This window comes from Telmatherina bonti (assembly GCF_933228915.1).
Source record: "Telmatherina bonti genome assembly, chromosome: 8".
In the NCBI taxonomy this organism is placed as follows: Eukaryota; Metazoa; Chordata; class Actinopteri; order Atheriniformes; family Telmatherinidae; genus Telmatherina; species Telmatherina bonti.
Window position 1 is genome coordinate 24,938,228 of NC_136626.1, and position 27,508 is coordinate 24,965,735.

At 38.4% G+C, this 27,508-nt stretch overlaps 3 protein-coding genes across 3 annotated transcripts; 2 read left to right on the forward strand and 1 right to left on the reverse strand.

The window, feature by feature from the left end:
- Nucleotides 1-846: 846 nt before the first annotated feature.
- Nucleotides 847-15,407, reverse strand: haus8 (HAUS augmin like complex subunit 8; the record flags this gene model as incomplete). Its single annotated transcript, XM_079245651.1, has 10 exons — nt 847-982; nt 1,372-1,513; nt 1,810-1,951; nt 4,034-4,192; nt 4,343-4,443; nt 4,528-4,638; nt 4,816-4,942; nt 5,054-5,115; nt 5,482-5,546; nt 15,232-15,407. The coding sequence occupies 10 exons, from the start codon at nt 15,405-15,407 to the stop codon at nt 847-849; spliced, it is 1,221 nt and encodes a 406-aa protein (XP_079101777.1).
- A 3,051-nt stretch (nt 15,408-18,458) lies between these two features.
- Nucleotides 18,459-19,712, forward strand: foxe3 (forkhead box E3; the record flags this gene model as incomplete). The annotated part of the gene is made up of 1 exon (XM_079244618.1): nt 18,459-19,712. The coding sequence occupies one exon, from the start codon at nt 18,459-18,461 to the stop codon at nt 19,710-19,712; it is 1,254 nt and encodes a 417-aa protein (XP_079100744.1).
- A 4,891-nt stretch (nt 19,713-24,603) lies between these two features.
- Nucleotides 24,604-26,574, forward strand: foxd2 (forkhead box D2). The gene has a single exon (XM_079244741.1). It carries the CDS (start codon nt 25,028-25,030, stop codon nt 26,126-26,128), a length of 1,101 nt encoding a protein of 366 aa, XP_079100867.1. The 5' UTR covers nt 24,604-25,027; the 3' UTR covers nt 26,129-26,574.
- Nucleotides 26,575-27,508: the final 934 nt, after the last annotated feature.

The following is a 27,508-nucleotide window of genomic DNA, read 5'->3' on the forward strand; positions in this document are numbered from 1 at the left end:
CAATTATTCTCGATATCAAAACAATAACAAAAGCAGGTAAATCATATATAGAAGCAACAAAAATATTACACATGAATCCAGATCAGAAATTTTGTGAGGCCTGAAGGGTTAAAATGAATTTAACATTTGCTTTAATTTATATGTTAAAAAAATAAATGTTTACAAAGAAAATATTTTAAAAAATGGAAAGAAAAAAAAAATCTTTTCATCAAGACACATCTGTCCTTAGGTAATTTTTAGTTGTTTAGTTCTCTATTTTGAATTGGCTCACTTGGTGAGATAGTGCCAAGAAGCAGATGTTATTTTGTAGGTTTTTTAGCTCATTAGTGCCAGGCAACGTGTAGAAAGCATACCACACCAGGCGATTTTCTGCTTTCCTTGATAAATGACCTGCACAGACCAATTCTACCAGTCTCCCTTTGCTGTGGGACTACTATAGACCATATAGGCTAATTTGAGTTGTAATACATTTAAAACACTAAAATAAGCAATAATGTTTAGCATGGACACAACTTTTAATAAAAGATGCAAATAACTTTTGCAAACAGAAATGTCATGGATGCACATAGAGATGTTGCCCTTTTTTCAGCACTTTATTAGACTTAAGTGTAAAAAACACACACACAAACACACAGAATATAGGCAATCTGCTTCTCCATATCACACTACCCAAGACAATGGAGGCTAAGAAGGAAAAAAAAATTCAATGATTAGATGAACAGATTGATGGACAGAGGAATGCATGAATAAATAAACAGCAGCAAGAGAAACAATTAGTATGGGTCAAGGTGTAAGATGCATGTACTGCACATGACATGCTTCATGACTTTTTTAATTTATTGTTTTTTAATGACATTCCTGTTTGGGGCAGAAAAGCTCGCTGGTTCTTGAACTTCCGAGCTTTTCTTCCTCCAAAACCTGTTGATTGTAGACTGAACGGCGACAAACCAACGATGACAGCTCTTGCAGCTCTGAACATGTTCTAAAGGCAAAATAAAACAGACAAAATATCATTTAATATAAATGCAACTTGAGGATACATTTTCATGGTCCCCTAAATATTAAGTAGGGTTCAAGTATGGTATAAGAGTTCTCAACCAATTTGAGGCTAGTGACCTATTGAGGACCCCTATTATAAACCTCAAGAAAAAAAAAAGAACAAAACTTTAAAACCATGGCATTATTATCCCTTTTGCAAACTACTGGCTAAAAACAAAAATGTACAAGTTATTGGTTGAATAACTTAAAATCTAAAATATAGCAAGTATTTACATTGTGCAAAAAGAGGAAAAAGGTTCTAATAATAAAGCCACCATCAAATAGGTGACAAGGGAAATGTTTGAACAGCATTTTGTTTTTCCATGTACCTACCCAGACAGTTGTTGGCTGATAGCTTTTGATGTTATTTTCATGTCCCTAAGACACTCTAAAGATGTGCTGTTGTCTTCATGGTCTCCTTGTGTGCATTCAAGCAACAGTTTCTCAGTTTCCTTCAGGCAAGACTCTGCCTTATCTAAACAAGAAAATAAAATCTGGTTATCAAACATGCATCATCAGTTTCTGAAAAGTCAGACATTTTGGATTAGTGCAAAAGTAAATAAATTAATAAAACAGATCAGAATTCCATGGGTAAGAATCTGCACAACTACAAATGTCTGAGGTAACTATTTAATGTTGTTGAGGACAATTTGATCAAAACATTGATTACCTTCAAAAGGACAGCCATCATTAAGTCACGTACAAATGAGAATAAACATTCCATAAAAGTAATGTGCTTAACTTATTCTTAGTTTACAATGTAGTAATTACCCAAAAATTCTTTGCCGTCCCCATCAATGTAGAAATTCTTGACAGGTAAATCATGCCGGGTTGTGTCAACAGCTGCTGCGAAATTCTTATAATCCTTTGTGAACTGCCCAGCAGCCTCTGACAGAGGAGTCAGTATTTCAATCTGAAGAAAAATAATTTAAGCTGCATGTCAATTGCACATTTGGGCAATCTTAAAAAAAAAAACAAAAACAAAAAAAAAAAAAAACACTGTATACAGTTACAGTAAAAACAAATTTAAAATGAAAACTAAACACATTCTCATTCAGTTCTTAGTGGTAGCACTGGGATGTAAAATGAAATCGTATAGAAAATACAACCTCCAATGGACAACAACACATGACATAACTACACTACATCACCAAAAATATGGATAAAAACTAGGTTGAATTGTTGCGTGGAAAAAGGACAAAATACTTTAATTTACAAAAAGTGTTTCCAAATTAAAATTTGACTAAATTTTAACTAACTTTTTAATTGTATTTGAAGAGGCCATATTAAGCACATTTTAGTCTAATTTATATAAATATGCAAGTCCAGAAGGGAAAAAAAAAAAAAAAAACCGAGCATTTTTCACAAACCCCTTCATTCATTTTGTATCAATGCTCTCAGATCAAACTCTGCCAGAAACAATAAACAAAGAAAGCGCCGCCTTATTCCCTGGCTGCGAGCTGTGTCGGATTGGTCAACTGCTAGGAGTAGTTATGCTGACAAGTGAAGATGGGTTTGGCTTTTTTCTCGTGAATGGTTGTCTTCTCTTGGTTGTGCAGTCACTGAGTCCCTCCCCTGTGATGTCACTAAAATTCTGAAGTAGAAAAAACCCCTCTCTAAAACCAATTGTTTTCATTGCCATGGAAACCAACCATAGAGAGTGCTGGAAAACTCAAACGTGTTTAGGTGATAAACAGCGCTGCACATATGTCGGATCAGTATTCAACACTATAACACTGTAGAAAGCTCAGAAAACTAGAAATAGCATAATAGAGCCCCTTTAATGAACTGAACAGAAGACAGCAAAGGCTACAGGAGGTTGCTGAAACATAAAAGTAAAGAAATCAAGTTATGTCTGTCTTCTCACAAGAAACTTCTAAAACAACTGATTAATTTCAAAGACAATATGAACTGTTGGGAACTAAGAGACAAAAGCAAATGCTGATTTCAGCTCTCCCGTGTTTGAGAGTAGTCACAGGATTTGTTCTGACCCAAAATAAATGGGAATGGATTGGAAAGTACTGATAAGCGCCACAATATTTGTTTGTAAGTAGGAGTTAACAAATGTATGTGGAAGGACTGTTGGTGAATGAGGCCCATTGTTCTGCTGCTGCATACCCATTTCCTGCCAAGCTGACAAATGGCCTTGTATTTGATTCTAGACTAATTTAGTTCAGACTTGCCCATGTCATGTGTAGATGGAGATTGCTCCAGAAGTCTTGTGTTTTCTTCAGACTGAGCTTTCCAAATCTAAACTGTGCTGCCAAGTTCTTTTTAGAGACAAGAGGTTTACTTCTGGCACATGTTCAAGATGCCATACTTACTCAGGCTTTTGTTTCGTTGTCCAGCCATCGATTTTAATATTTTACATGCTAAGTAAGGTCTGTAAAGCAGGTTCCTCAATCCAGGTCCTCAAGGATCGGTGTTGTGCAGGTTATCCAAGCATCCCAGCTGAAACACACCTGATTCAAACCAATGTGTATTTAGCAAACGTATGCAGAGCTAGTCTGAATCTGGTGTTTTCCTGCAGGGACTCTAGGAAAACCTGCAGGACAATGGGCCTTGAGGACCAGGATTCAGGATCCCTGCTGTAGAGTCTGACATGGAGCTCTTGAGTTTTTGCAGCACTGCATGGTCTGTACTTGTGATGAACTTGCTGGGATGTCCATTCCTGAGAAAGATTATACCCTTTTCACTTTTAAATCATCTTTCTGGCTCCAAATGGTTTGTGATACCTGATCAAAAGGCCTAACAGTTGCTTCTCTACAAACATCTTTGCCTCTCACTATTGTGTTTATAACAAGCTGAGTGCTCCTAGCCTGCAAACTCCAAAAGCTTTATGCTGGTGTTCACATTTGTTGGTGATAAATTAATTATGTATATTTTATGACATTTTTACCTTTCATGCTAATGACTGCAAACAAGTTAAAAAACTGAATATTGATTAAATTTGTACACAATGTAAGACAATTTCTTAAAGAGAGGGTGACCTGACCTGCAAATCCAACCGTTCATTCAGCAATCGTTTCCTCTCTGCCAGAAGATAATGGCGTTTCTTTTCTTTAACCTCATTATGCAGCATCTCCTCTTCTTCCAATAATTGCAAGAGCCTCATCTCTGCCTCAGTTTTCAATTTAGCTGTGTTATGCTCCATCTAAAGTAAAATATAAAAAAAAAACCCCCACAAATACACACATCTTTTTCCTGATACACAACAGTCATGTCAAAGTATACTAATGGAATGTAGACAATACATTAAAAGAGATTTACAGTAAACACCAGACACACTGTTAAATCATCAAACCTTTGCAGTGAGGTAGGTCAATAAAAATGTTTGCATCTCAACCATCTCCTTCTCAACCTCAGGATTTCTTGGCTCCGCTGCATTTTCTGTCACCATTTCATCTTGGAGAAGCACATTGAAATAGAAACGTTAGTGTGCAATCTACTTTGAAAATAACACTATTTAAATTGTTTTGTCTAGTTTACCTTTAATCGCTGAAATATCAAAATCTGGTCGAAAACCATGACCATCTGAGAACGTGGATTGCAAAACACTTTTCCCAAGAAGTGTTGGATCAGGTTCAGACAACATTATTGCTGCAAGGAAAATAGCACTACTAAGTAAATTTTAATGTTATTAAAAAATGCATAGCATCTATTAAGTTTGGTTTAATTGATATGATTATGGATATTCTGCATTGTCAGCACAACAACAAAATGCAAAATATACTCATTTAACACAAATTAAAAGTAGTCATCGGGAGAAGTACTTACACTTTGCAAGTGCCTGTGGGGCCAATGAGCGTCTAGGAGAAGCAACAACCTTTGCCTTAGTGCCAGTGGATTTAGGTGAGCAAGGTCGAAAAGGCCCAGCAATTGACTCATTGTTCTGTGAGTTACTCTGTAAATGTAGATGGTGAAGCAATGACTTTAAAAATAGGTAACAGTGACACAGAGGATAAAATGGCTCAATGCTGATTATAGGTCGAAAATAAGTTGTAATTGGCATTACCTTTGAAAGAGATGTTTTCTCAGCTGCTTGTAGGTATCGAGACTTGACAATTGTACCACTAGCTAAAAGAAGAAAAGAAATTAGTATATTTTAAAAATGTATGAAGTCAGTTTGATTAATTTGTTGTATTTATTAAACTAATTTGGAATCGAGGTTAAAAACTTTAATTTATTTTGGAGGCAAACCATTTAATTAGTCTATGGTATATTATAAAGTAAAACAAAAAAGCAAATGTCAAAATAAGTGTTTCAGCATTTATTAAGAAATCTTTAGAAAAATATTTGCTGAACATTCATAGTGTTCGGTAAAATGTCGATGTCTTCCGATGGAAATAGAAGTCATTAGGATTTGGATTACAATGAATTATGTCTTGAAAACGCAGGACCATTAAAACCTGTTATCTGTGTTGAAATGATTGAATTACTTACATTTAAAAGGTTTCTTTCCAGTGCCGCTGTTGTTGGCTTTATTGGCGGTACTGCCTCTTTTTGAACTGTGGACATAAGAAGCAGCGGTCAATGTAGAAACTAATTCTAGTCACTCCAAGCTGATCTCATTGCTTGAACTGTGATCTAACTCCTAAGTAAAGGAATAATGCTGTGTTTAGCCTCAGTGAATTCACATCAATATAACGGTGAGTACATTAAATAGATTAATAAACTATTACATAACATCTGTTTCTAGCTGTGAACTTTAAGCTTATAGACGATCGGGATGTGGTGCGGTCTAAAACAACTTGGCTCCAGCTTTTTCTTTTTTTTTTTAACTATCTAATTTCACTTACTTAACCATAACATTAGTTTGCAAATTATCCAAAACTAATTTATAAACAATTAACCAAAAGAAAAAAAAAAACCTTTTTGGGTCGGTTGGGGCATTGTTAGAAGTACTTGGCTCGAAGTTTTCTCTTCTCGACGCCATGATGGTTTGAAAGCTGCCCGCGTTTACGCCTACTTAATGTGGCGCATGAGAAGGGCCAAAATTAAGACTATCGCGCACCCGGCGGCGGCATCCTCTGTGTCGCAGGAGAAAACATCTATTCCGAAGCCACTTACTGGTCTGATTATTGATACGCCTTACTGAGTGACTGGTGCTAGAAAATGAGAAGGTGATTACTTAATTGTACTTGGGCAATCATTTTAATGTCGAGCACGTCCGTGGTTCTGATGTGGTTTGCGCATGTGTGGCACTCAGAGCGAAACAGCGAGTCGGTGCGCTTATCGCTTTAAGAAAATGTCACGTGACCGATGCAGCTGATGTGTCGCCTGTCACCGACGCGCCAAATTGTGTTAAAAAGAAGCAGGTCTGTCAACTCAATGCGCCACAGAATCACTGAGGTCCTCTGTATTACAGTTCTGCTTTTCGAGCCAATGTGACATGGAGCAAGAAAGGAAAAGTGTCCGTCGTGTGGGACCATTTTGATCTCATATCAGCAAATAAGTTGTTTTTTTTTTGTTGTTGTTGTTTTCTGCAGGTTAAATGTTGCACATGTGAAACCGAGCAATCATTAGAAATAAAAGCACGTCTTCAGTGTTAAGGCCTTATAGAGCAGAGCATTATTAGAATGAGGTCACAAAGACACCGGGGATCAACACGGGTAAACAGACATTTCACAACGTCCCCATGGTCACTTTATTAGTGATGAATACATAATTTGTATTATTTCATTTCTGACCACCAAGCTTCCAGAAAGCAGGCGTTGGACCAGGCAGACCATAGCTTCATCATCAAGGTCAACCACTCTGCATTGTTGAGAGTGAGGGATCCAGAGAACTGCTTCAGGTCCTTAAGCCATCATAGGAAGGTTTGTATAAAAAATGTCTACAAAAATATTTGATATATTCATTTACTATTTGATTAAAATATAATGATCTTCTTTTGGTTTACTTGTCAGACTGTCGAACACCTTAAGGGATGAGTCACAGACACTGATTCCAGTCTGGAGTAATTACCCCGTCAACACTTCTGGGCCCCAGATTTAAGTCACTCCAGTTTTGTTGTTCCTCCAAATAGACTGAAACTGGAGTGTGCAGCTGTAATTGGGCATATATCTACCAAACCACAACTTAGACCTTCTTCACAACCGATAGCACCTGCTTTGAGGCATGTGATTTGGCTTTATCCATTTTTTTGTGCATTTATTTGCATGCAAATAATGTACCTATTTGTGAGTGATGTCTCAAAGCAAAATGTCTGTTTTTTAAAGAACCTGTGGAGGCAGCTGGATGAAGAAGTCAGCAGGCAGACCACCAACGCCACAACCACTTCTATAACTGAGGTTCAGTTACCTGACAGAGGCCAATCTTCCAATACCACAGGATCCTTTACAATATTGGCAGAATAAAAGCAAGCCCACCCAAACGTCATCCGGCTATCCCTACAGTTTTTGTGCACACCAGCATCATCAGTGCCATGTGAGTGGGTGTCCTCCAAAGCTGGGGAACTTGTATAAAATAAAATAAAAGTAATCGCCTGAATGCTAGAACATAGTATAAAGTTATTTTATTGAATAAAGATTTATGAATGTAAAGAAAAAACCCTCCTTGCCTCATTCACAACATTTTCATATTATGACACACGTTCACATTATTTATTGACTACATATTTTAAGAAATTTCAAACTTAGATGGAAATATATTGAAATATACAATAACTTAATCATATTCACTCTGTCAGTTGAGTTTCTCAACAAGGTTGGCTGCAATGTGGTTTAATTACCAGCAGGTGTCAATATTGAGCAACACAGTACTGATGCAGTATCAGTACAGTTTGGGTAATGTGCTGACACGTTTCACAAGGCATCATCTACCCATCAGTATGCATTAGCATCGGAGAGACTAATGACAAACACGTCTATGCTAATCAAATCAAATTTTATTAATAAAGCACTTTTCACAAACTTGTTAGAAAAGCAGTCCATGATGCTGCACATAATAGCCACACCCATCACTATAGAAGCTAAGTCACCCACGAAATTGGATAACATTCTGGTTACCATCATGACAAAGCACACTCAGTTAGCTGCTGTGTTACCCCTTCTTTTCCCTATTATTTAAAGTATATTTGGCAGTGTGCTGCCAAAGCCTGCATTTGTATTGTGGAAAAAACGTCTCCCTCTTTTTTTGCCAATGAGGATTCATTGATCTTGTTTATTTTCCACTGGGTTGAAATCCTTTCCTCCATTTGATCTAAAGCCCAGTCCAACTCTATGCTTTCTCCATGATGGTGAGGACAGTGGGAAGCTGTCCAGCCATCCGAAAGCAAACATGTCCACAAACCAGCTGTACCCTCCTACAGTTCACAGAACGTATGATGAAATCAGAGGCCACATGGTTTTTGGTATTTGTGCAAGTGTCGGGTTCTGCCTACCATAGTGATGCTGTGATGTTCCTCTTGGTTCTGGATTGTATAGATTGTGATGAAGTGCACTGTTCGCCTCTTCATTTCCCCAGCCTGATCTTAAAAATGATTTTTAGTCTTTAATAAGCTGAATATGTTCTTCCCAAGGCCACTGCTGCAGAAAAAAGTTGATATGTCAGTCTTTATACAAACAAAATGTGTGTTTAATGTATGTGGATGTGTAGTATGTGTGTATATGTACAAAATGCATGGATGACTTTGAAAAACAGAACTTTTTCAGTTTTGTGTGTGGTTCTGTGTGTGTGATGCTGTCTTTATGCCTTTTGTTTTTCTTCATTCAATCAGCTTTTATTAAAGACTGAATGTATGTAGTTGACTGGAACCATTGCTGAATTTGGTAGAGTAGTTGCCAGAAGAGATTTAATTTTGGACTTCAGTGTCTTAATATGTTTATTAATTGGTGGTTCTGACAGTGTGAAAGCTGCAACATGAAGTGCCCAGTTTTAATTGGGCAGAGACAAGGTTGCTCTGTCTACTTTCACAAAGTAGTACTGTTTTTTTTTTTTTTTTACTGTTTAAATACTACCTGTTGGCAACAAACTGTTTGTGTTGTGAGATGTTCCACATATGGGATAGGTCTATTCCTTATTGTTCTGCTAACCTTGAAAATTTGCTAACCAGATGGGTGTAATGATATTCACTCTCAGTGTGCACAAGATGATGATGTGATCAAGTTAAGCTCTGAAGAAATACACATTTATACATTTGTGTACATTAAACAGAACTGATATTCAGGAACAGCAATAATGACTTTCCTTTCATTTTTATGTGTAAGATGAAGCAATAGACAGAGTTCCTCCTTGCAGACAGAGATGCACCACAATGAGATTCACCATTTGTATATACATTTTCTGGGCACACTTAACTGGAGCATGGAATGGTTGGTCAAAGAGAGGATCAAAACTTGATGCATGTACCTGCATGTGTGTGTCTTCATCTTGTATGTGACTATCTACTTAGTGAGGTCACTTATGAGCAGTTTAGTGGCAGCTTGTGTGCACGTGTCTTAGAGAGCATAATGGATGCTGATCCCACCTGTCTAAGCTAGTCTCTGACAATTGGAAGGACAATAGGAAGTAAGTAGGTGTGGTACTGGATGGTAAACACTGGTTTGCAACTCCTGTCATACTCCACTGCAGACACAGCAAGATAAAACCATTTAGTGGGTATCTAAACCTTACAAGTGATACAGAAACTCTTAATACAGGTGTAAACGATAAAAATATTCACCGTTTTCTTCTGTCTGCATCACATGTGATAAAACCCAACAATAAATGTAATGTTGGCTTCATTATTTGTAATTCTATAAATATTGTTCATCTACTGGATGACATCCAGGTTTTGGAACTAGTTATATTCTGACCTTTCACTTTAATGAATTTTTGTGAAGAAGGTTGACCATTTGGGCTTGACGTGCTACATTTGTGCATGTGTCCTGTATTTGTGTGTGTGTGTGAGAGACATCCTTAGCCTTACCCTACATTATCAGTCTGTGTAAAGGCCGGGTCTTATCATGGCTCTCTCTCCCCTCTTAGAGTAATAAAACCCCGAGGCTGACTGCATGCCTCTGTCCATCTCTCACCACCAGGCAATGCCAGGACCAATGGCTGCTTTGAGATGGACAAGAAGCACTGTTGGCAGAGGTGTAATGAACTATCGAAACTTTTGGATTTAAGCTGTAATAACATAAATATTATGTTGGTAAATTTACTTCCTTTTTCTATTTTCTAAAGTAAAATTCAAAATTTTGGTTCAGGCTGAGAGGCTCAAGTAAAAGAGAGAATTACATGTTGAAAGACGGCATCACAAGAAGTCACTGAGTATCTGAATGAGTCTCCTTGTCTCTTTTTTGAGCCCACCTCTCTTTTCCTTCTCTCCGCTTCGAAACTCTGACGTCTACTGAAGGATTTACTCATGTCACTGTGACCTCACTGATACTCCACTCTGCCAATTCCGACAGATGACAAACTTTTTTTTTTGTTTTTTAAAGAAATTAATAGAAAATTATATTCCAAGCGGCTAACACAAGCTCACATGATCATACACAGACACACAAACACAAGGCAGCTGTGCCCCTCTTTTCTTTTTGGGAAGCTGTTACTCATCATCCAGTCTGGCAGTCGGGTCCACATAGTGCATCAGGAATGCTTCAAACACACAGACTATAACAGTAAAGCCAACAAGCAGTTCTTGCTGCATTTATTATGTCTGGCTTCCATTAAAATGTCCTGTCTGTAGTTGTGTGTATGTAAGATAGTTGTTTCTCCTAAACGTGTTCTGTATATGCTCATCTATTTTCAAATGGTTCATTGATTTAACAGTGTAATTTATGTGGGTTCAGTTTCTCCCATTCATACTGTATAGTGTATTTTCTTCTACCTGGAACAGATGCGATTTGTCCAGCTCTGCTCTGCAGGACCGTTGGGTGTATAATTCCCACTGTTTACACTTGACTCAATGGCCTTCCAATAGATAGCAGCTTTAAAAGGGCTAACTGGTGAGACAGGAACTTTGTAGGTGCCATGCAGCCTTTCTGTGTTGGCTGTGAAGTATTAGGGCTTTGTATGCTCTCTCCTTAATGACCAGATGACTGCCCTACTGCTTGTTTTTTTGTCTCATCAAAACGGTTTGAAAAGTTGTGTTATTATTATTATTATTATTATTATTAATAATAATAATAATAATAATTATTATTATTATTAATTCATTTATTTTCCCAACCGCTTAATCCAATTCAGGGTCGCAGGGAAGCTGGAGCCTATCCCAGCAGTCTTAGGGTGAAAGACAGGGTACACCCTGGACAGCTCGCCAGTCCATCGCAAGGCTATTATTATTATTATTATTATTATTATTATTATTATTATTATTATTATTATTATTATTATTATTATTATTATTAATAATCATATGACCATTATTATGATTATTATTTTTTTTATTTTATTTTTTTTATTAATAACAATGATGATGATGATGATAATGATGATAATAATAATGATCGAGGCAGATGACTGCCCTCCTTGAGTCGGGTTCTACTGGAGGTTTTCTTCCTTTTAAAAGGGAGTTTTTTCCTTCCCACTGCCGCCTTGTGCATGCTCAGGATGGGGGGATTGGATCGAAGTCATCATTCGATTCAATCAGTTGGTTTCTATTATAGGCTATGTATGAACTGGATTGAAATGATGTGTATATAAAGTGTCCTGTGACAACATTGTTGTGAAGTGGCACTATATAAATAAAGCTGAACTGAACTGAAAAAGCAGTAGTAGTAGTAGTAGTAGTAGTAGTAGTATGCTTTTATCATTATAATAATCATTTTGTAATGATGATCAGTTGGATGAAACATTAAAAGTTTGTCTCCACTTTAAAATGACATTTTAAAAAAAATATCTTGTAAATATCTTGTAAAATATATTGTAAATAAAAATGGGTTCCTAATGATTTCCCTCATGAAACAGAGCTAATAAACTATCAAAGTGGACGCAGTCCTCAGGCAGACAGATACCATCAATTACCAAACTCTCTAATGATGCCTTTAAGCGTCATATAAATATATCATCATTTAAAAGATTGAATAAAGCTAGAATTCTTCTCATTAATCTCCTTCTCATTAATCTCCATTTTTTATTGATGGTTAACATATTGTAGACCCTTCCAAAGGACACCTTCAAGCAAAATGGGCTCCACCTCATGGTCCCATTTTGTTGTTCACGTCCTAACTGTTTAATTACAGAGATTATCTTAACAGGATTTGATCTATGAATTGTGTTAAATCTTGTGGATGCATCTTGCCACTTTCCTGGTTGCAGTGTTGAACGCTAAGGGATTTTCTGGTGTCTTGGGGGCAGAAGGATGTCAGTAACATTTCTTGAAGGGTCAAGAGGTTTATGTAGCAGAGTGAGGAAGAAGTCGGTGTCAGAAAGTGGCTGCTGTTCACTTGTCCAGCTGATATTTAAAACAACTTACAGGCTTAAAATAGTTGCTGTTAGAGAAGATTTTTGTGTCTTTGACTTTATCTATGAGACAAATGAATTTTTCTAAATGAGAAATGGAGAAATGAGCAGCTTGTAAGCAACCCTGATTGGTTTTGTGAGTGTGTGTGTGCGAGTGTGTGTGGAGGAGGGGGGGGGGGGGGGGGGGGGGGGGGGGGTCTGTGTGTGTGTGTGTGTGTGTGTGTGTGTGTGAGAACCATATACAAAGTGCTTTAGCAGGGCAGTGTAGCGTGTAGTGCAGGAGTGAGCAGAAGCGGCCCAGACCAGCACAGCCCCAGTACCCTGGTAATCCCTGCGTTTTCAGGAGCCCTGGCCCGTACTTGATGAGCTTGAGCAAGAAAAAGGTTGTGCGCTCTCTCATGTGTCTCCCTCTCTTTCTGTGTCTCTCCCTTTCATTCTCCCTCGTTTTCTCATGCCCCCCCCTCCTGCCCATCCCCTGGAGCCACATTGCGAATGAATGGATTCCAAGTGTTTACTCAGCAACTTCGTCTGTTCCTCTCACCCTCCATACCTCTCAGGATTTCATAAAAAAAAATCAAAAGAGAACATGTGTCGCTAACATGGGAAATGAAATTTAGGTGATTATGTACAGAGAAACAGAAGAAATTTCATTTGTGACTGTTTTGAATGCATGGACTCATTTCAACTTTGTGAATCTTTTTGTATTTCTGTCTCAACAGGTTCATTCTTACATTAGAAAAACTCCAACTATCCTTTCTTTATGTAGAGGAAAAACTTTAAAAAAGTTAAACACATTCGTGCTTTACCAACCTGCTGCCTGTCTGTTGATAATTGATATATTGTGCTGCTCTACAGTGCTGGCTTTCCAGGAAAATAATCTAAACTCTTGAGATCCAATGAAGACCGAAGAGTTGAAGTTCTCTTTTTTCTTTTCTTTTGTTGTTTCATTTATGAGCTAAAAATGTTGCGTGTGACAATTGAGTGTATTTATTTGACAGTCAAGCACACAAAAAAGTATCATTTTAAACATTTATTGTCCCTTCACCCTGGGTGGGGTGAGTGGTTGTACATTTTTTAATATTTTGGTCTCCCAGCAAAGGCCTTGAGCTTGAAGGTCCTGCACAGTTTTTTAACTGTTTCTTATTGCTCCCTTCTGGTCTTATTTCTAAGGTATCTGCTGGAGCTACCCAGTACTGGGCTCAATGCTCTGATGACCATGGGCATTACTGTTGCTCTAAACTTCCTTCCTTTTTGAGCCCTTCTGTAATTCTCCAATTTCTCATGTTTTTTATGTCTGATGCTTCCATTGTTTGGAATTAAAGTTGCCTATTGATCCCAATGACTTTGTTCTGCTGCTTATCAGTGATCACAATGTCAGGTTGGTTGAGCGTTACTATTTTATTAGCATGTATCTAGAAATTCCCACAACCTTGGGTGGTGGAGAATGACCCAATACTTAATAAACATAACAGTGACATTTAGCAGCTTCTCTCTGTGAAAAATAATACTAGAAAACGTGTGAGAATAACTTTTTACAAGTGAAAATGACAAGAGCATGATCACTGTAAGAGGTTGTGAAAGGCTTTGTATAGTCAGTGACAATATGGTAATCAATTTCAAGCTGAGAGAATTCTGAAACATCTTGCCACATAAAAAGGACAGGTTGCAAACAGAGAGCTCATATCTTTGGCTCAGACAAAACAGACAAAATTGTGTAATGAGTATTGTCCCATAGGCGTTGGAAAATCTCAACAAGCATTACCAGCGAATACAGTTTGTCACTCTGCAAAATACAGGATAAACCCTTCAGATTCCAGTGAACAACAGGCAGGCTGTTTTCAGTGTTCCTGCATGATTGCAGGATTATCAAGGGGTTAATATTTTACCAATAATAATAATAATAATAATAATGAAAATAAATAAAATGGTCTGAAGAGTACCTGAACAATCAAACCTGAAATCAGAATACGGATAAAAATAAGTTTCTCTGACAAAACAAGAGTGCACATTTCATTGGCAGCTTTAATGAAATTTCCATTCATGTGGGCCAGAAAGGGTTATGGAGCAAAACATGCAAACAAATTTTCAGGAAAGGATGTTTTTATTTCTGCAACACCATGCCAAACTTCATTCTGCACTAATAATAATAGCAAAGGCTCTGTACAATCCAGCTGCTTAAACCCACCTACCTGCAGTCCAGACTTCTCACCTAATAAAACTACTGTGTGTTAAGACATCCTAATTATTCCAAAGTAAGTCCCAAACTGCGAAAAAGCAGAAACTCACTATCCAGCAAGAATAGAAAAATGTTTCTCCTCTGGGAGGGCAGTGAATGGTCTTCTCAGTTACCAAACCCTCAGTGTGTTGTTAAAAGAGGGGCTACAGCACATTGACAAACATACCATTAATCCAGCCTTTTAAAAATATGTTGTTGATATCAAAATATTAATAAGCATATACTTCTTGAAAAGAGAATAAAATTTTCAAACAGTGTTAGATGTTGTCTTTGTATTCGGGGAATTCGTGATGATTTTGGCAAGGACTTGAAAATTGCAGTTGCTGATAAAATTGTACACACTCACACACACACACACACACACACACACACACACACACACACACACACACACACACACACACAAATAATCATTAACTGAAGTCACAGTTATATGTTAGTTTGCTGAAGTCACTGTCCTACAGATCTCAGCCAGCAGGTCTTAGTAAAGATTTCATCACACAGAAAGATGTGCGCATTAGTGTGCGAGTGTGTACTCTGTACAGTGTCTGGTGCATTCACGTGACTACGTAGCAAATAGGTGCAGAGAGGTGTTGGGAAGCTCTGACAGGGTGGTGGGGTGGTTTGGGAAGGGGATTAGCAAGAGGCCGCAGGCCCCGAGGCAGAGGGCCTCGTTTCCTGGCCTGAGCCCCTGTTTGTCCTGCCTGACCTGGCAGCTCTGAGGGCAGATCCTGCTTGGATACATCCCTGCTCCCACGCCTGTCTGAAGCTGTTAGCCACTGGCTGTGAGTAGCTAGTGGGGCTTAGTGATGTCTGAGTGGCTGGGTGGGGAAGGGTTCCAGTCATCTGTGGGAAGGGGGGATTGCCAGCTGCTGCGTGCTGAGCAGATGATGGTGAAACAGGCATCTTGATGATTAATAACTTTCCAAGGCTATTATTATTATTATTATTATTATTATTATTAATAATAATCATATGACCATTATTATGATTATTATTTTTTTTATTTTATTTATTTTTATTAATAACAATGATGATGATGATGATAATGATGATAATAATAATGATCGAGGCAGATGACTGCCCTCCTTGAGTCGGGTTCTACTGGAGGTTTTCTTCCTTTTAAAAGGGAGTTTTTTCCTTCCCACTGCCGCCTTGTGCATGCTCAGGATGGGGGATTGGATCGAAGTCATCATTCGATGCAATCAGTTGGTTTCTATTATAGGCTATGTATGAACTGGATTGAAATGATGTGTATATAAAGTGTCCTGTGACAACATTGTTGTGAAGTGGCACTATATAAATAAAGCTGAACTGAACTGAAAAAGCAGTAGTAGTAGTAGTAGTAGTAGTAGTAGTATGCTTTTATCATTATAATAATCATTTTGTAATGATGATCAGTTGGATGAAACATTAAAAGTTTGTCTCCACTTTAAAATGACATTTAAAAAAAAATATCTGTCAATGTCTGGACTACAGCCTTAAAAGATCCTGTCCACTCACAACCCTCCTGATCAAATATTCAGTCTACTCTTCTTCATTCATTAGCAGTGGTTGAAGAAACATTACAATTTCATTTCATTTGAACCCCTAAGTCCTTAATTTGTTTTTCTTTGGAAGTCCACCCATCCATCCATCCATTCATCCATCCATTCATCCATCCATCCATCCATCCATTCATCCATCCATCCATCCATCCATCCATCCATCCAGCAGGTAAGCAGAGCAGAACTCTCTCATTGTTGTAAAACTGCTTAACAGATTTTCTGTGAGTCACTGATCCAGAACAAAAACAAGGCAAGGTAAGTTTATTTGAGTTTCACCTTTCATGTAAGACTGTTCAAAGTGCTTTACATAAAAATTTAAAGGCATTATAGATGATGTAAACAAACAGATTTGCAATTTCCATCCGTGTCTTTGTTAACAATACTAGTACCTATAATGTTGAACCAAGACATATTAGTTTTATCACACATTAAAAAAGTGGTATGACAGTGTCAATGCAAGGCCAACTAGCTCCCAGTTGATCAATGTGCAAATATATTATATCCATGACAGATGAAACTAAAGAACCTCTTAAGTTACAAAAATGTAATTTTCTGGTCAAAAGAAATCTCTCTTTGTTGTTATTATTTTTGTTCTCTGTCCCACAGGTGTATTCTTGGATGTTCCGGGCAAACATTGTAAATAAAAATGGGTTCCTAATGATTTCCCTCATGAAACAGAGCTAATAAACTATCAAAGTGGACGCAGTCCTCAGGCAGACAGATACCATCAATTACCAAACTCTCTAATGATGCCTTTAAGCGTCATATAAATATATCATCATTTAAAAGATTGAATAAAGCTAGAATTCTTCTCATTAATCTCCTTCTCATTAAAGAAGAAAGAATAACTTTCCTTTGGCTGTGGTCGACATAGCCGAACAAATAAATACATTGTAATTATTAATTTATAAAACATACATATATATAACTCCACTGGGACACACACACACACACACACACACACACACACTGATAAACTTATATTTAAAAAAAATGATAACATGTAATAGGTTTAACTTAAGGAAGACCCAGTATGGAATACTTTATCTAATCCATATTTTCACGTTGCTCAGTGCTGTTTCCGTATCCACATCAACAAACATATTATTTGTTGTGCAGTTGATGAAGATCATGAAAACAGTTGTTTTAAAAAAATGTCAAAAGCAAATATGCTAATATATAAAGAAACATTCTGTGTATTATTTGTGGATTGTGTGCAATACACCTGTTTGGATTGCACTACTTTACTTAGGTTTCCCTCTGACCTACATGCCATAAAATGATCCCATGTCTATGCATCATTTAGAGTCTCAGTCAGAGATCACTGATTATATCACCATGTGAAAAACCAATCACAATTAACTAAACTGTTAAGTAGCAATCTGTTTGCCAAAAAAAATCATGAGAACACTATCACTTGCTGGTGCTTAAAGGGCATTGTCGGCATACCAACTGTGTGCACAATAGTGTTTTTACTTCAAAATCCATAAAATAACATGTCTCCTCTCTGCCAAGAGAGCTGTTTGATTATCACTCTGTAAAAATGGAAATGAAATGAAGGGATATTTACTTTTCATCCCCAAACGCTTTGATAGCTCAATTGCTTGTTTTTAGTGGCTTGTTATTATTTTTCAATTGGTGGATTGGCTGTTGGGTTTGGAGTTGCATGGCGCAACTCTGTGAGTGTTGTTTCTGCCCTGGGTATACAGACGGCTGTCAAAGACAAGCCAGAGAACAGCAGAGATACAGACACAGAGAAGGGATCAGTGTCAAACTGCTTTTAAAAAACAAGTGAAGAGCCAGTATTGAATTGAGAACATCACAAATCAGTGGAAGGACTTTATTGTTTGGAGGTGTAGAAGTTTTGTCCAGATAAATAAACACAACATTGGGACTATTAGATGAACTAAACAGTGATGCAAAACAAAAAAAAAAGTTTCCATCTCCCTCAAAAAGAAATAGTTACAGTTTCGTTTTTGGGTGGGTGGGTTGCGAGTCCTCCTGCCTCAGTCGTCACTGTCTGCCCAGTGGCGTCACTCCTGCCCTTCTTATAAAACTGTCAACGCCTTCCTCTCACCTGGACTGACACACACCACCCCATACAGCAGGGCAGAAGAAAGGGCTAATTTTTTTTTTTTTTTTACTACAGCAAGGAGGTAGTCAGAGGTAAAAACAAGGAAACCTCTCCTTTGGGCATTTTCTCCATCTGATCGTTTCGACGCAAACAAGATTTCTACATTGTTTCTTTTATGAATCTGGCAAATTACTCCTACTTCCCTGGCATGTGCAACATGACCGCAGAACACTCGCCTGCAGAGGCAAGTCCTGTTGTCATGTCTCCAAATGTCAGCCTAGACTCACCGCTTCCTCCGCCGCCACTGATGCTGCAGGCCCGGTCCAAGGAGAGTATTTTGATTAAATCCGAGCCCCGGGGAGGCAGTCCCAGCACGGAGGATGGATCCGCTCTGGGCCAGACTGAGGAGCACCTGCCCACAGGCAGCCGCCGCAGGAAGAGGCCTGTCCAGAGGGGGAAACCTCCCTACAGCTACATTGCTCTCATCGCGATGGCTATTGCCAACTCCCCCGAGAGGAAGCTCACCTTGGGAGGAATTTATAAGTTCATTATGGAGCGTTTTCCGTTTTATAGGGAGAATTCAAAGAAGTGGCAAAACTCAATCCGCCACAACCTGACCCTTAACGACTGCTTTGTGAAGATACCCAGGGAGCCCGGCAGACCAGGTAAAGGCAACTACTGGACGCTGGACCCCGCAGCAGAGGACATGTTTGATAACGGAAGTTTTTTGAGGAGAAGGAAAAGATTTAAGCGCACAGATGTGAGCACCTATCCCGGCTACATGCAGAGCTCCAGCGCCTTTACCCCGACACCAATGGGCAGGCCATCGTACCCCAACACGCTTTACGCAGGGTTAGGGTCAGGTTATGGTTCTCAGCTCGCGGCCACGTCCCCGCATCCCGCAGTGCTGCATCATTACCAGAATCCCGCAGGGGTCGGCCAAGGACAACCTCGCATGTTCAGCATTGACAACATCATCAGTCAGCAGACGGTGGTACAGAGCGGCCCTGTTGGAGAGCTCAACCCTCAAACACTGGGACTGGGCGCCGGTGATCCCGGCACAATGACCTCCAGCTGCTCGGTAACCGGCCCCGACCCATCTGCGTGTTTTCAGAGCCAGACTGTCAACCCCTCAGTGAACATGCTGAGCAGAAACAGCGGGAATCTGCCATCCAACCTGACTGCCGGATATCCATATTCTACTTCGGTCTCTCCTCCAAACCTGCCCTCCATGAGCCAGTCCGGGTTCTCCCCGGGAAACTCTCAAGTGTACTGTCCGGGGAACCGGCTGTCTCTGCCGACCCTGCGCACCAGCTCTTGCGCCGAGCATACGGAGCAGCTACTGGGCCTGTCAGGCCCCATGAACTCCTACAATAACAGCTACATGAGACAAGCCAACTTTGCGTCAGGACTAGAGCGATATATGTGAAAAGTAGAAACAACACACTAAAAGAAAAAAGAAAAAATCAAGTTAATTTGAACGCAGTTCAGTTTTTGGTTGCGTAATGAACGAAATGCAGACGTCACCAGTCGTTAAATGACCAATATATTCCCTGCATAGGGATCATGAAGGAACTGAACATGACCGAGCCTGAGTACAACATTCCTATTTTACAAAAAATAAAAAATAAAAAAGTGTTAAGCCATTGAGATCCGTTCAACACATTCCACCACTGGGCTGTGCCACGCTGTATTATATTCTGTTCTTTATGTTTAATTGTTCTGTTTTGCTTTTAAATGTCTTTAAAAAAAAAAAAAAAAAAAAAAAAAATTCAAGTCAGATGTTAATTTTTTTTGTTTGTGAATATTTTTCTGATCTAAAGATTTTTATTACAATGACCGTATAGTATAATCAGTTGCAAGAAATAAAATCTCTTTTTTGCATTAAAATAAACTTGTTTTTCATTTGTCATTTTACTCTTAGACAGATAGGTTTGGTTTTACTTCAACTTTTAGGTTTCATTAATGCCGTTAGAAATAATGTACATCCAAACAAACCCATAAAAAGAGAGCATCAGTAAGTTTACCAGAAGCCACTGGTTTCAGAATGGGTCCTTTTGTAATGATGTCTCATTCATTTATTGTGTATAAAAGGTATTAAATAGTTATTTTAAATACGTATTTTCTGGTAGGCAAACCAAATAAAAGTTACTTGATGATATTCATAAAATTCCAGTCACAAGTTTTCATTGAAAAACCTCAAATGTTGTTATACACTATTAAATACAAATGGTGATGATTATCAAATTATGCATAGACTCATCAAACTATTTTATTGTGTTCAAAACCCTGCACAGCGGAAGTCTCTTTTCTCGTTGAGGGTCATTTTATTTTATTTTATTTATGTATTTTTATAGTCAATTTTTTTTAATCAGTAAAGGTTATTCTGATCATAGCAATTATATAAAATAAATATACATTTAGATATATTGAAAATAAAATACAAATATAACAAAAACACAAATCAATAATAATATGAAAGGATGTAGCATTTAAAAAACCAATTAGTTATTTTTTTCCCTTTTTGCGCCTGTAAGGGCACAATTTCACTTAATAAGTTGCAATAATGACCAATTAATCAGTTAACGAATGCAAATGTAAAAACAATCAGGTTTCTTTCTATTTTTTTTTTAGTGTAGTTTGTTTCTGACCTGGGGGAAACGGAAATTCAAGAACTAACGAACTTGTGTTCTTTAACAAAAGTTTTTATTATTATTATTATTATTATTATTATTATTATTATTATTATTATTATTATTATTATTATTTCCTCAGTCAGTCACAGATTCTTTTCTCAAACCTGTTCAGACATGGGGAAATATTCTATTCTGGACAAACAGAAGAAATTCACAGCAGGTCAAAAGTTTCTGCCACAAGATGGCAGACGCGCTGTGAGACTGGTGACGTTCTCGTAACATGACAAGCAACACTTGGATTTGTGGACTGAAAACACCTGACATTCCTAAATAAAAAAAAAAAGTTTTTACACTAAATAAATAGATAAATGAATAAATAAACAAACTTCCTTTTGAACTTGATGCGACCGGAGTGAAACGACACTTTTGATTCCATCAGTTAAAAGTCGTAAAATTAACAATCAAACTTAAATAATTAATCTGACAAAATAGTTCAGTAAATGTTTCACATATTACTAAAATATACCCTGAAACGTCAACATCTTCATTATATAGTGAACCAACAGAAAAATGACCTCTGTTTGTCACACTCTTTCAGAGCACACTGATGGAGAGGAAACATGTCCAAAGTCTGTCACGCGTCCCGACAGATAACAGCTCAAACCTTCATGCCTTCATCCCAACACTGTCCCCCTGTGGTCATATTCGGTTATATTTGAGAAACTTATTCACATGTCTGAAAAATCGTGGCATAGTCTAATTTTTGTTGCTTATTAGAACAACAAAGTATTGAAAACAGGCACAGGAGTAAAACAGCATCACACTTTTATGGCTGCTTTGAAGCAGGCATGCGGGGCATCAAGCGAAACGTAAGAGAAACATGTTGGTTGTTTTACGCTTCCTGGTGGACACGTTAACCTACAACTTCCACTGCGTCATGAACAAACATAATTTATAATTTTAATCATTAACAAATCTCAGAATTCATCCACCAAGTCCGGTGATTTCTCTTACTTTCCACTTAAATGACATTTAAATGATGCATTAGTCACACTCCATTGGTGTCTAATAAACCGTGCAACTGTAAAATGTTGGTAAACAACTCAATAGACCTACATTATTGATAAGAATAAATTAAAAAACAAATAAATAAATAAATGAAACTGTTGACTCGGCCTAGCCGGTACTAAGCGCATTTCCCGTTTTAAAGCGAGGGTGGGTCCAATTGGTGGCCTGAAGGGCCACGGGTCACCAGAATGATACCATTATGTTTGTGATCATTGAAATACATACAGAATATATGAAGTGAAGAGAATATCTAGAGATGAAGGTAAGGTGAAGGAACTGATGCGTAAATCAATAAGTCCATCAGAGCAGCACCACCTGTCTGACCTCAATGCTAAATCATTCATGGAATCTGGTGTCAAGTCTTTATCATCTGCATGAGAGAAGATTCTATTCTAACATTTCACTCTTTCCTTGTAACAGACTGGTGACTTGTCCAGCATGAAGCTTCTTCTGAGAAGAGAGAGAGAAAGAGAGAGAGGGAGAGAGAGAGAGAAAGAGAGAGAGAGAAATAGCATCCCCCACACACGCCATGTAGACACATAATCATTCCTGTAATTCGTTGTCAAATGAACAGAACTGTCACAACAGTCAGAGGAAAAGTGAAAAGTGATGATTTGTTGCTGATATACGTGATTTAAATGTCTGAGGAATTTCTCATAAAAAAGCAGATATTGTACTGATTTGAATAATTTGTTTAAGCCACTTTGTACTCATAAAAGTGTTCCTTGAGCTTTCAGATAATGTTGGTGTCTGTATTTTACATTTAATTCCTTAACCTGTCGTTTACCTGCTTTTCTAAAGTGAGGTCCTCTGGTCAAAACAATAAGTTCAGATCAGCCTTGAAAAAAATAAGATGAGATAGAAAAATATTGCCTCAGTCAGTATGTGTATAAAGTGAAAATGTATCATTTACAAATTACTGTAATGAACAGATGGTGCAGTTAGAAAAAATAATATTACGTTTTTTGTTTTTTTTTTTATCAACAAGAATACCTAAAAAATGTTCAGTTTGATGGAAAGTAGCAAAAATCTATTTTAACTGACAACAGGAGGGGGCGCCTCAACACTATAATATGTATGTCTATTCGTCACAACAGTCACAATGTCTATTCGGGAAAAAGATCTACCACAATACGCACGCATACACACACACACACAATTAAAGAGACTGTAATGTCCTATCTATTATGTATGTATAAGTAAATAAATAAATAAATAAATGAATAAATAAAGTAGTCTAGTTACAGAAGTAAACGAAGCTTCTCTCCAGATAAAACCAGTGGCTGGCAGGTCTTACAGGAAGACTAAGATCAATCAGGAATTCTGAATTTAAGGTGACTTCACTGGAACTTGATTTATTTTTTATAACAATTTTTTCCTCATCAATATAGGCTACAGCATATACGTTGAGGTGTAATAACGCCACCCGGCAAAATGTCCTTACAACCTCCAAACGCCAAACGTTTGACCGCCACGTGATACTCGCCTTATAGCAGGGATTAATGAAGTGCCGACGGGATCAAATTAGGCCCACTAACTGTGAATCGAAACACCCTTCCCTGTCAGCCGGCTCGCCCCCATCACACTCATCACGCATTGTCATCTGCTGCCCTTTGACTTCGGATGAGGACGAATGGGAGCAGGTTGCTGAGTACAGAGCTTCCCAATTACTCTAATAAATTATGCAGAAAATGTAGAATAATAATGTTAAGGCACCATGAGAAGGGGCACGCGAAACTGTCCACTTATCATATTTTTCATGTGGCTAAACAGCCTTGGAGAGAGAATTATTTAATGTATATGAGCCATGACTTTGCAGGTACAAGGTTCCCTTTGTAGAGACTTTCTGTTTGTTTCTGTCTTTGACAGAAACCTAAAAAGCTTAATATAACCTGTAATTAGCCTTTAATTAGTTTGAAATACGTATTCAGTTCACTTTGAATTTGTTTTGTCTCTGTAAAATTAAACTAGATTTATAAAACGACTTAACTTGTTTTGACATTATTGTGTTTTTGACTATATATATATATATATATATATATATATATATATATATATATATGTGTGTGTGTGTGTGTGTGTGTGTGTGTGTGTGTGTGTATGTGTGTGTGTGTGTGTGTGTGTGTGCGTGTTTGTGTGTGTGAGTATGCATATATGTAGCCTTTATGTATATTTTCTTATAGTCCAAAGCCATATGTAAACGTTCTTGTTTCCCTCAGCTCCCCCAGTTCTGAATTACTTTTTTGACGTGTACATCTGTGATCATTTCACTTTATAAAGCAGTGAACAGAGCAGAGCTCCACCTCCAATCTGATTCTAAATGTGAGTTTTAAGTTAATACAGCCTACACATGGATGAAACTCAATGTTTTTCACCGATGATATTTTTATATTGTTCATTTTATTTAAACATTGAAATTTTAGACAAAAAAAATAAAGTCAAGAACATTTTAATGCAATCTTTAGCAGAGAAACTTCGCCTAGTTCCTGGTAATGATGACTCAAACCCCACGTGATCTGCGTGGTCCTATAAATACCTATTGAGCGCTGCGGCAGAGAGTGTGACAGTGTGGCTGGATACCTACCCAACCCGTGCGTAAAGCGATTGAAAAAAAAAACAAAAACATTTGGATATCCAAAAGTATAATTTTGGATGGTCACTATAGTGACCACCGACGGAAAGCATCGCTTCTAAAGAAATCACAAGTTCATATCGCTGCAACTACTAACTTCTTTTTTTTGTGACTGTCTTTTACGCCGAACAGCCAGAAGTTTTCTCCATGAGAATCTCCAGCAGGTACTGCCTGAGCAGCCTCGGATGCCAAGGAGTCGCCACTATAACAGGTCAAAGACGTTTGTTTTTTCGTGCTTTTTCCTCATAGATTCTTGCCATGTTTACTTTCATCAACTGGAGATAAAGCTCCCACAAAAGCCTGCTGTGGTTGTAAGAGAGAGCGAGTGTGCGCGCGCTCTCTCGCCTGACCAGACGGGAGAAGGCAGAAACCTGTGAGATAAGAGGAAGAGAAGCGGTGTGTCCAAGGATGACTTTAGGGACGGATATGTCCGACAGCTCTGCATTGTCTGAGGATGTGGACATCGATGTGGTTGGTGGCGACATATCCGTCGGAAAGGACGGAAAGTATATTCACCACGAGTTCAACTTGGACAATGACTCGGACGATAATTACTCTCAGAACGCGGCTGAGAGAGTTTCCTCTCCCGGGCTCAGTAGCTCCGATTGCACGTCAGACCAGCTGGGATCTGGCGCAGAGACGGGGACTGTGATTGGAGACAAACCCAGAAAAAGTGCACTTGTAAAGCCACCGTACTCTTACATTGCGCTGATCACCATGGCCATCCTGCAGAGCCCCAAGAAGCGCCTCACCCTCAGCGAGATCTGCGAGTTCATCAGCAATAGATTCCCATATTACCGGGAAAAATTCCCTGCGTGGCAAAACTCGATTCGCCACAACCTTTCTCTAAATGACTGCTTTGTGAAAATCCCACGGGAGCCCGGGAACCCCGGAAAGGGCAACTACTGGACCCTGGACCCGGACTCAGCAGACATGTTCGACAACGGGAGCTTTTTGCGCAGAAGGAAGCGCTTCAAGAGGCACCAAAGTAACGAAATCCTCAGGGACTCTGGTGGCTTTTTGCCCGGATTTGGATACGGGCCTTACGGATACAACTACGGACTTCAGCTGCAGAACTTTCACGCAGCCCACAACCCTTACCACCCACACCACTCAAGTAGTTCGTTCCCATTTACAAACGCCCCTTGCACATTGCCCTCATCAACCTCTATATTCCCTACACCACATCACCTTCCCTCGCTTTTAGGGGCCGATTTAAGAAAGCCTTTTTATCCTCAACTAAGCCCGTCACTGCCTCCAGTCAAGACAGACTCCAGCACCACGGGTCGGCCTTCGTTCTCCATTGACAATATCATCGGAGCGGCCAACTCCACCACCTCCTACAGCGCGCAGGCGGGCAGCCAGGCTCAGATCCTGGCCATGTTGACCCCAGCACTGGCCTCCGCTTCCACTCACTTGAACTTATCACAGGAGACTATATTACAACCAGCGGCACAGAGTCAGACATTTCCCACCAAAAACCCAAATATGAACACTTGTCCCTTCTAAAGGAAAAGACTAAATAAAATAAAAGAGAAAATAGCCTTTAAGACAAAATTGTGACGTCGTCCTGTGTGAAGGTAGGGTGAACGTTTTTACTGAAGAGTTTCTCACTCTCAGTTTCCTAGTAATGTAAGAGGAGAGAAGCTTATTTATGGGTTGTAAATATGTGTATAATAGTGACAGAAAGACGAAGAAGAAACTCAGAGAAAGATGTTTTAAAACAGTGCTGGTCGTTTCTCTCTTTTTTTGTGAGGGGTGGTAAAAGAAGAACATTCTGCTTGTTTTAACACAAGTTAAAAGGATCACCGCTGACTATGAGGATCATTTTCATTTTTAAGAATATAATTGAGAATTTTATTATGATTTATATTGTGTCTGTTGTGTGCGTCTTAAGGAAGTAACACTGTTGTTAACGTAGGCTGACAAGAGACGGCAAACTCAGGTTTTACTTAGAGGACATGGAGACGGGGTGGTGGGGGGCGCGCGGGGAGGGGGGGGGGGGGTGTCTGAGATTTCAAAAGATTAAAAAAAAAAAAAAGAACGAAACATCGCAGAATCTTTCCTTGGTAAATTTGTGACAATGAGCCTATAATTTCTTGTTGCCATTGAGCACGTAGGTTGTATGATTTTGGGATTACAGAGTAATACCTCTCTCAACCTTCTAAATGTTCGACCCTGCATATTCACAACTTATTCTGTGAAACATACAGTATGTCTTGTGTTGCCAGTAGATAAAAAGCCTAATTGTTCATAGGTCATTTTTTTGTTGTAATGATGAAAATAATAAATGTTTGTGGATTTAAAAAAGAGAGCAATTGTTACATTTTTATTGTTTGTAAAATTCCCCCTAAAAGCAATTAATCAAATAGAATAAACAGCATCTTAAGAGCTTAATTCGGATCTATTTTATTTTCTTTAAAAGAAAAGAAACGAAAAGAAAAAAAATCCCCCATGAACAACAAAAACTGGGTTTATTTTTATGCTAATTAATTTATAAAAAAAATGCAGAAAGACAAAGGACAGAATTAATTTTATTTATCCATTTGGAAGCTTTGACTACATAGGTCTAAACAAATAATGGCGAATTAATAGATGTTATTTTGCTTCACTTTGACCAGTTAAACCTGACCATCTTTTCGGGTTCACAATACATCAAGGTTCATTTTTAGGTGTGAGAAATGCACAAAATCCCCTTTAACTTCTCAAACACAACTTTATGTCTATAACATTGATGAATATCACGCAACAGTGGGCAAGTATTCCTCTTGTGTGGCTCTCGCTTGTCTGTTTAAAAAAAAGGACCATTTTCCACCGAGTCACAAAGGCGCTAAATGAATGGGGACGTTAGCGTGCCTCGGCGCTCTGTAATTGAAAGTGAACAAGGAT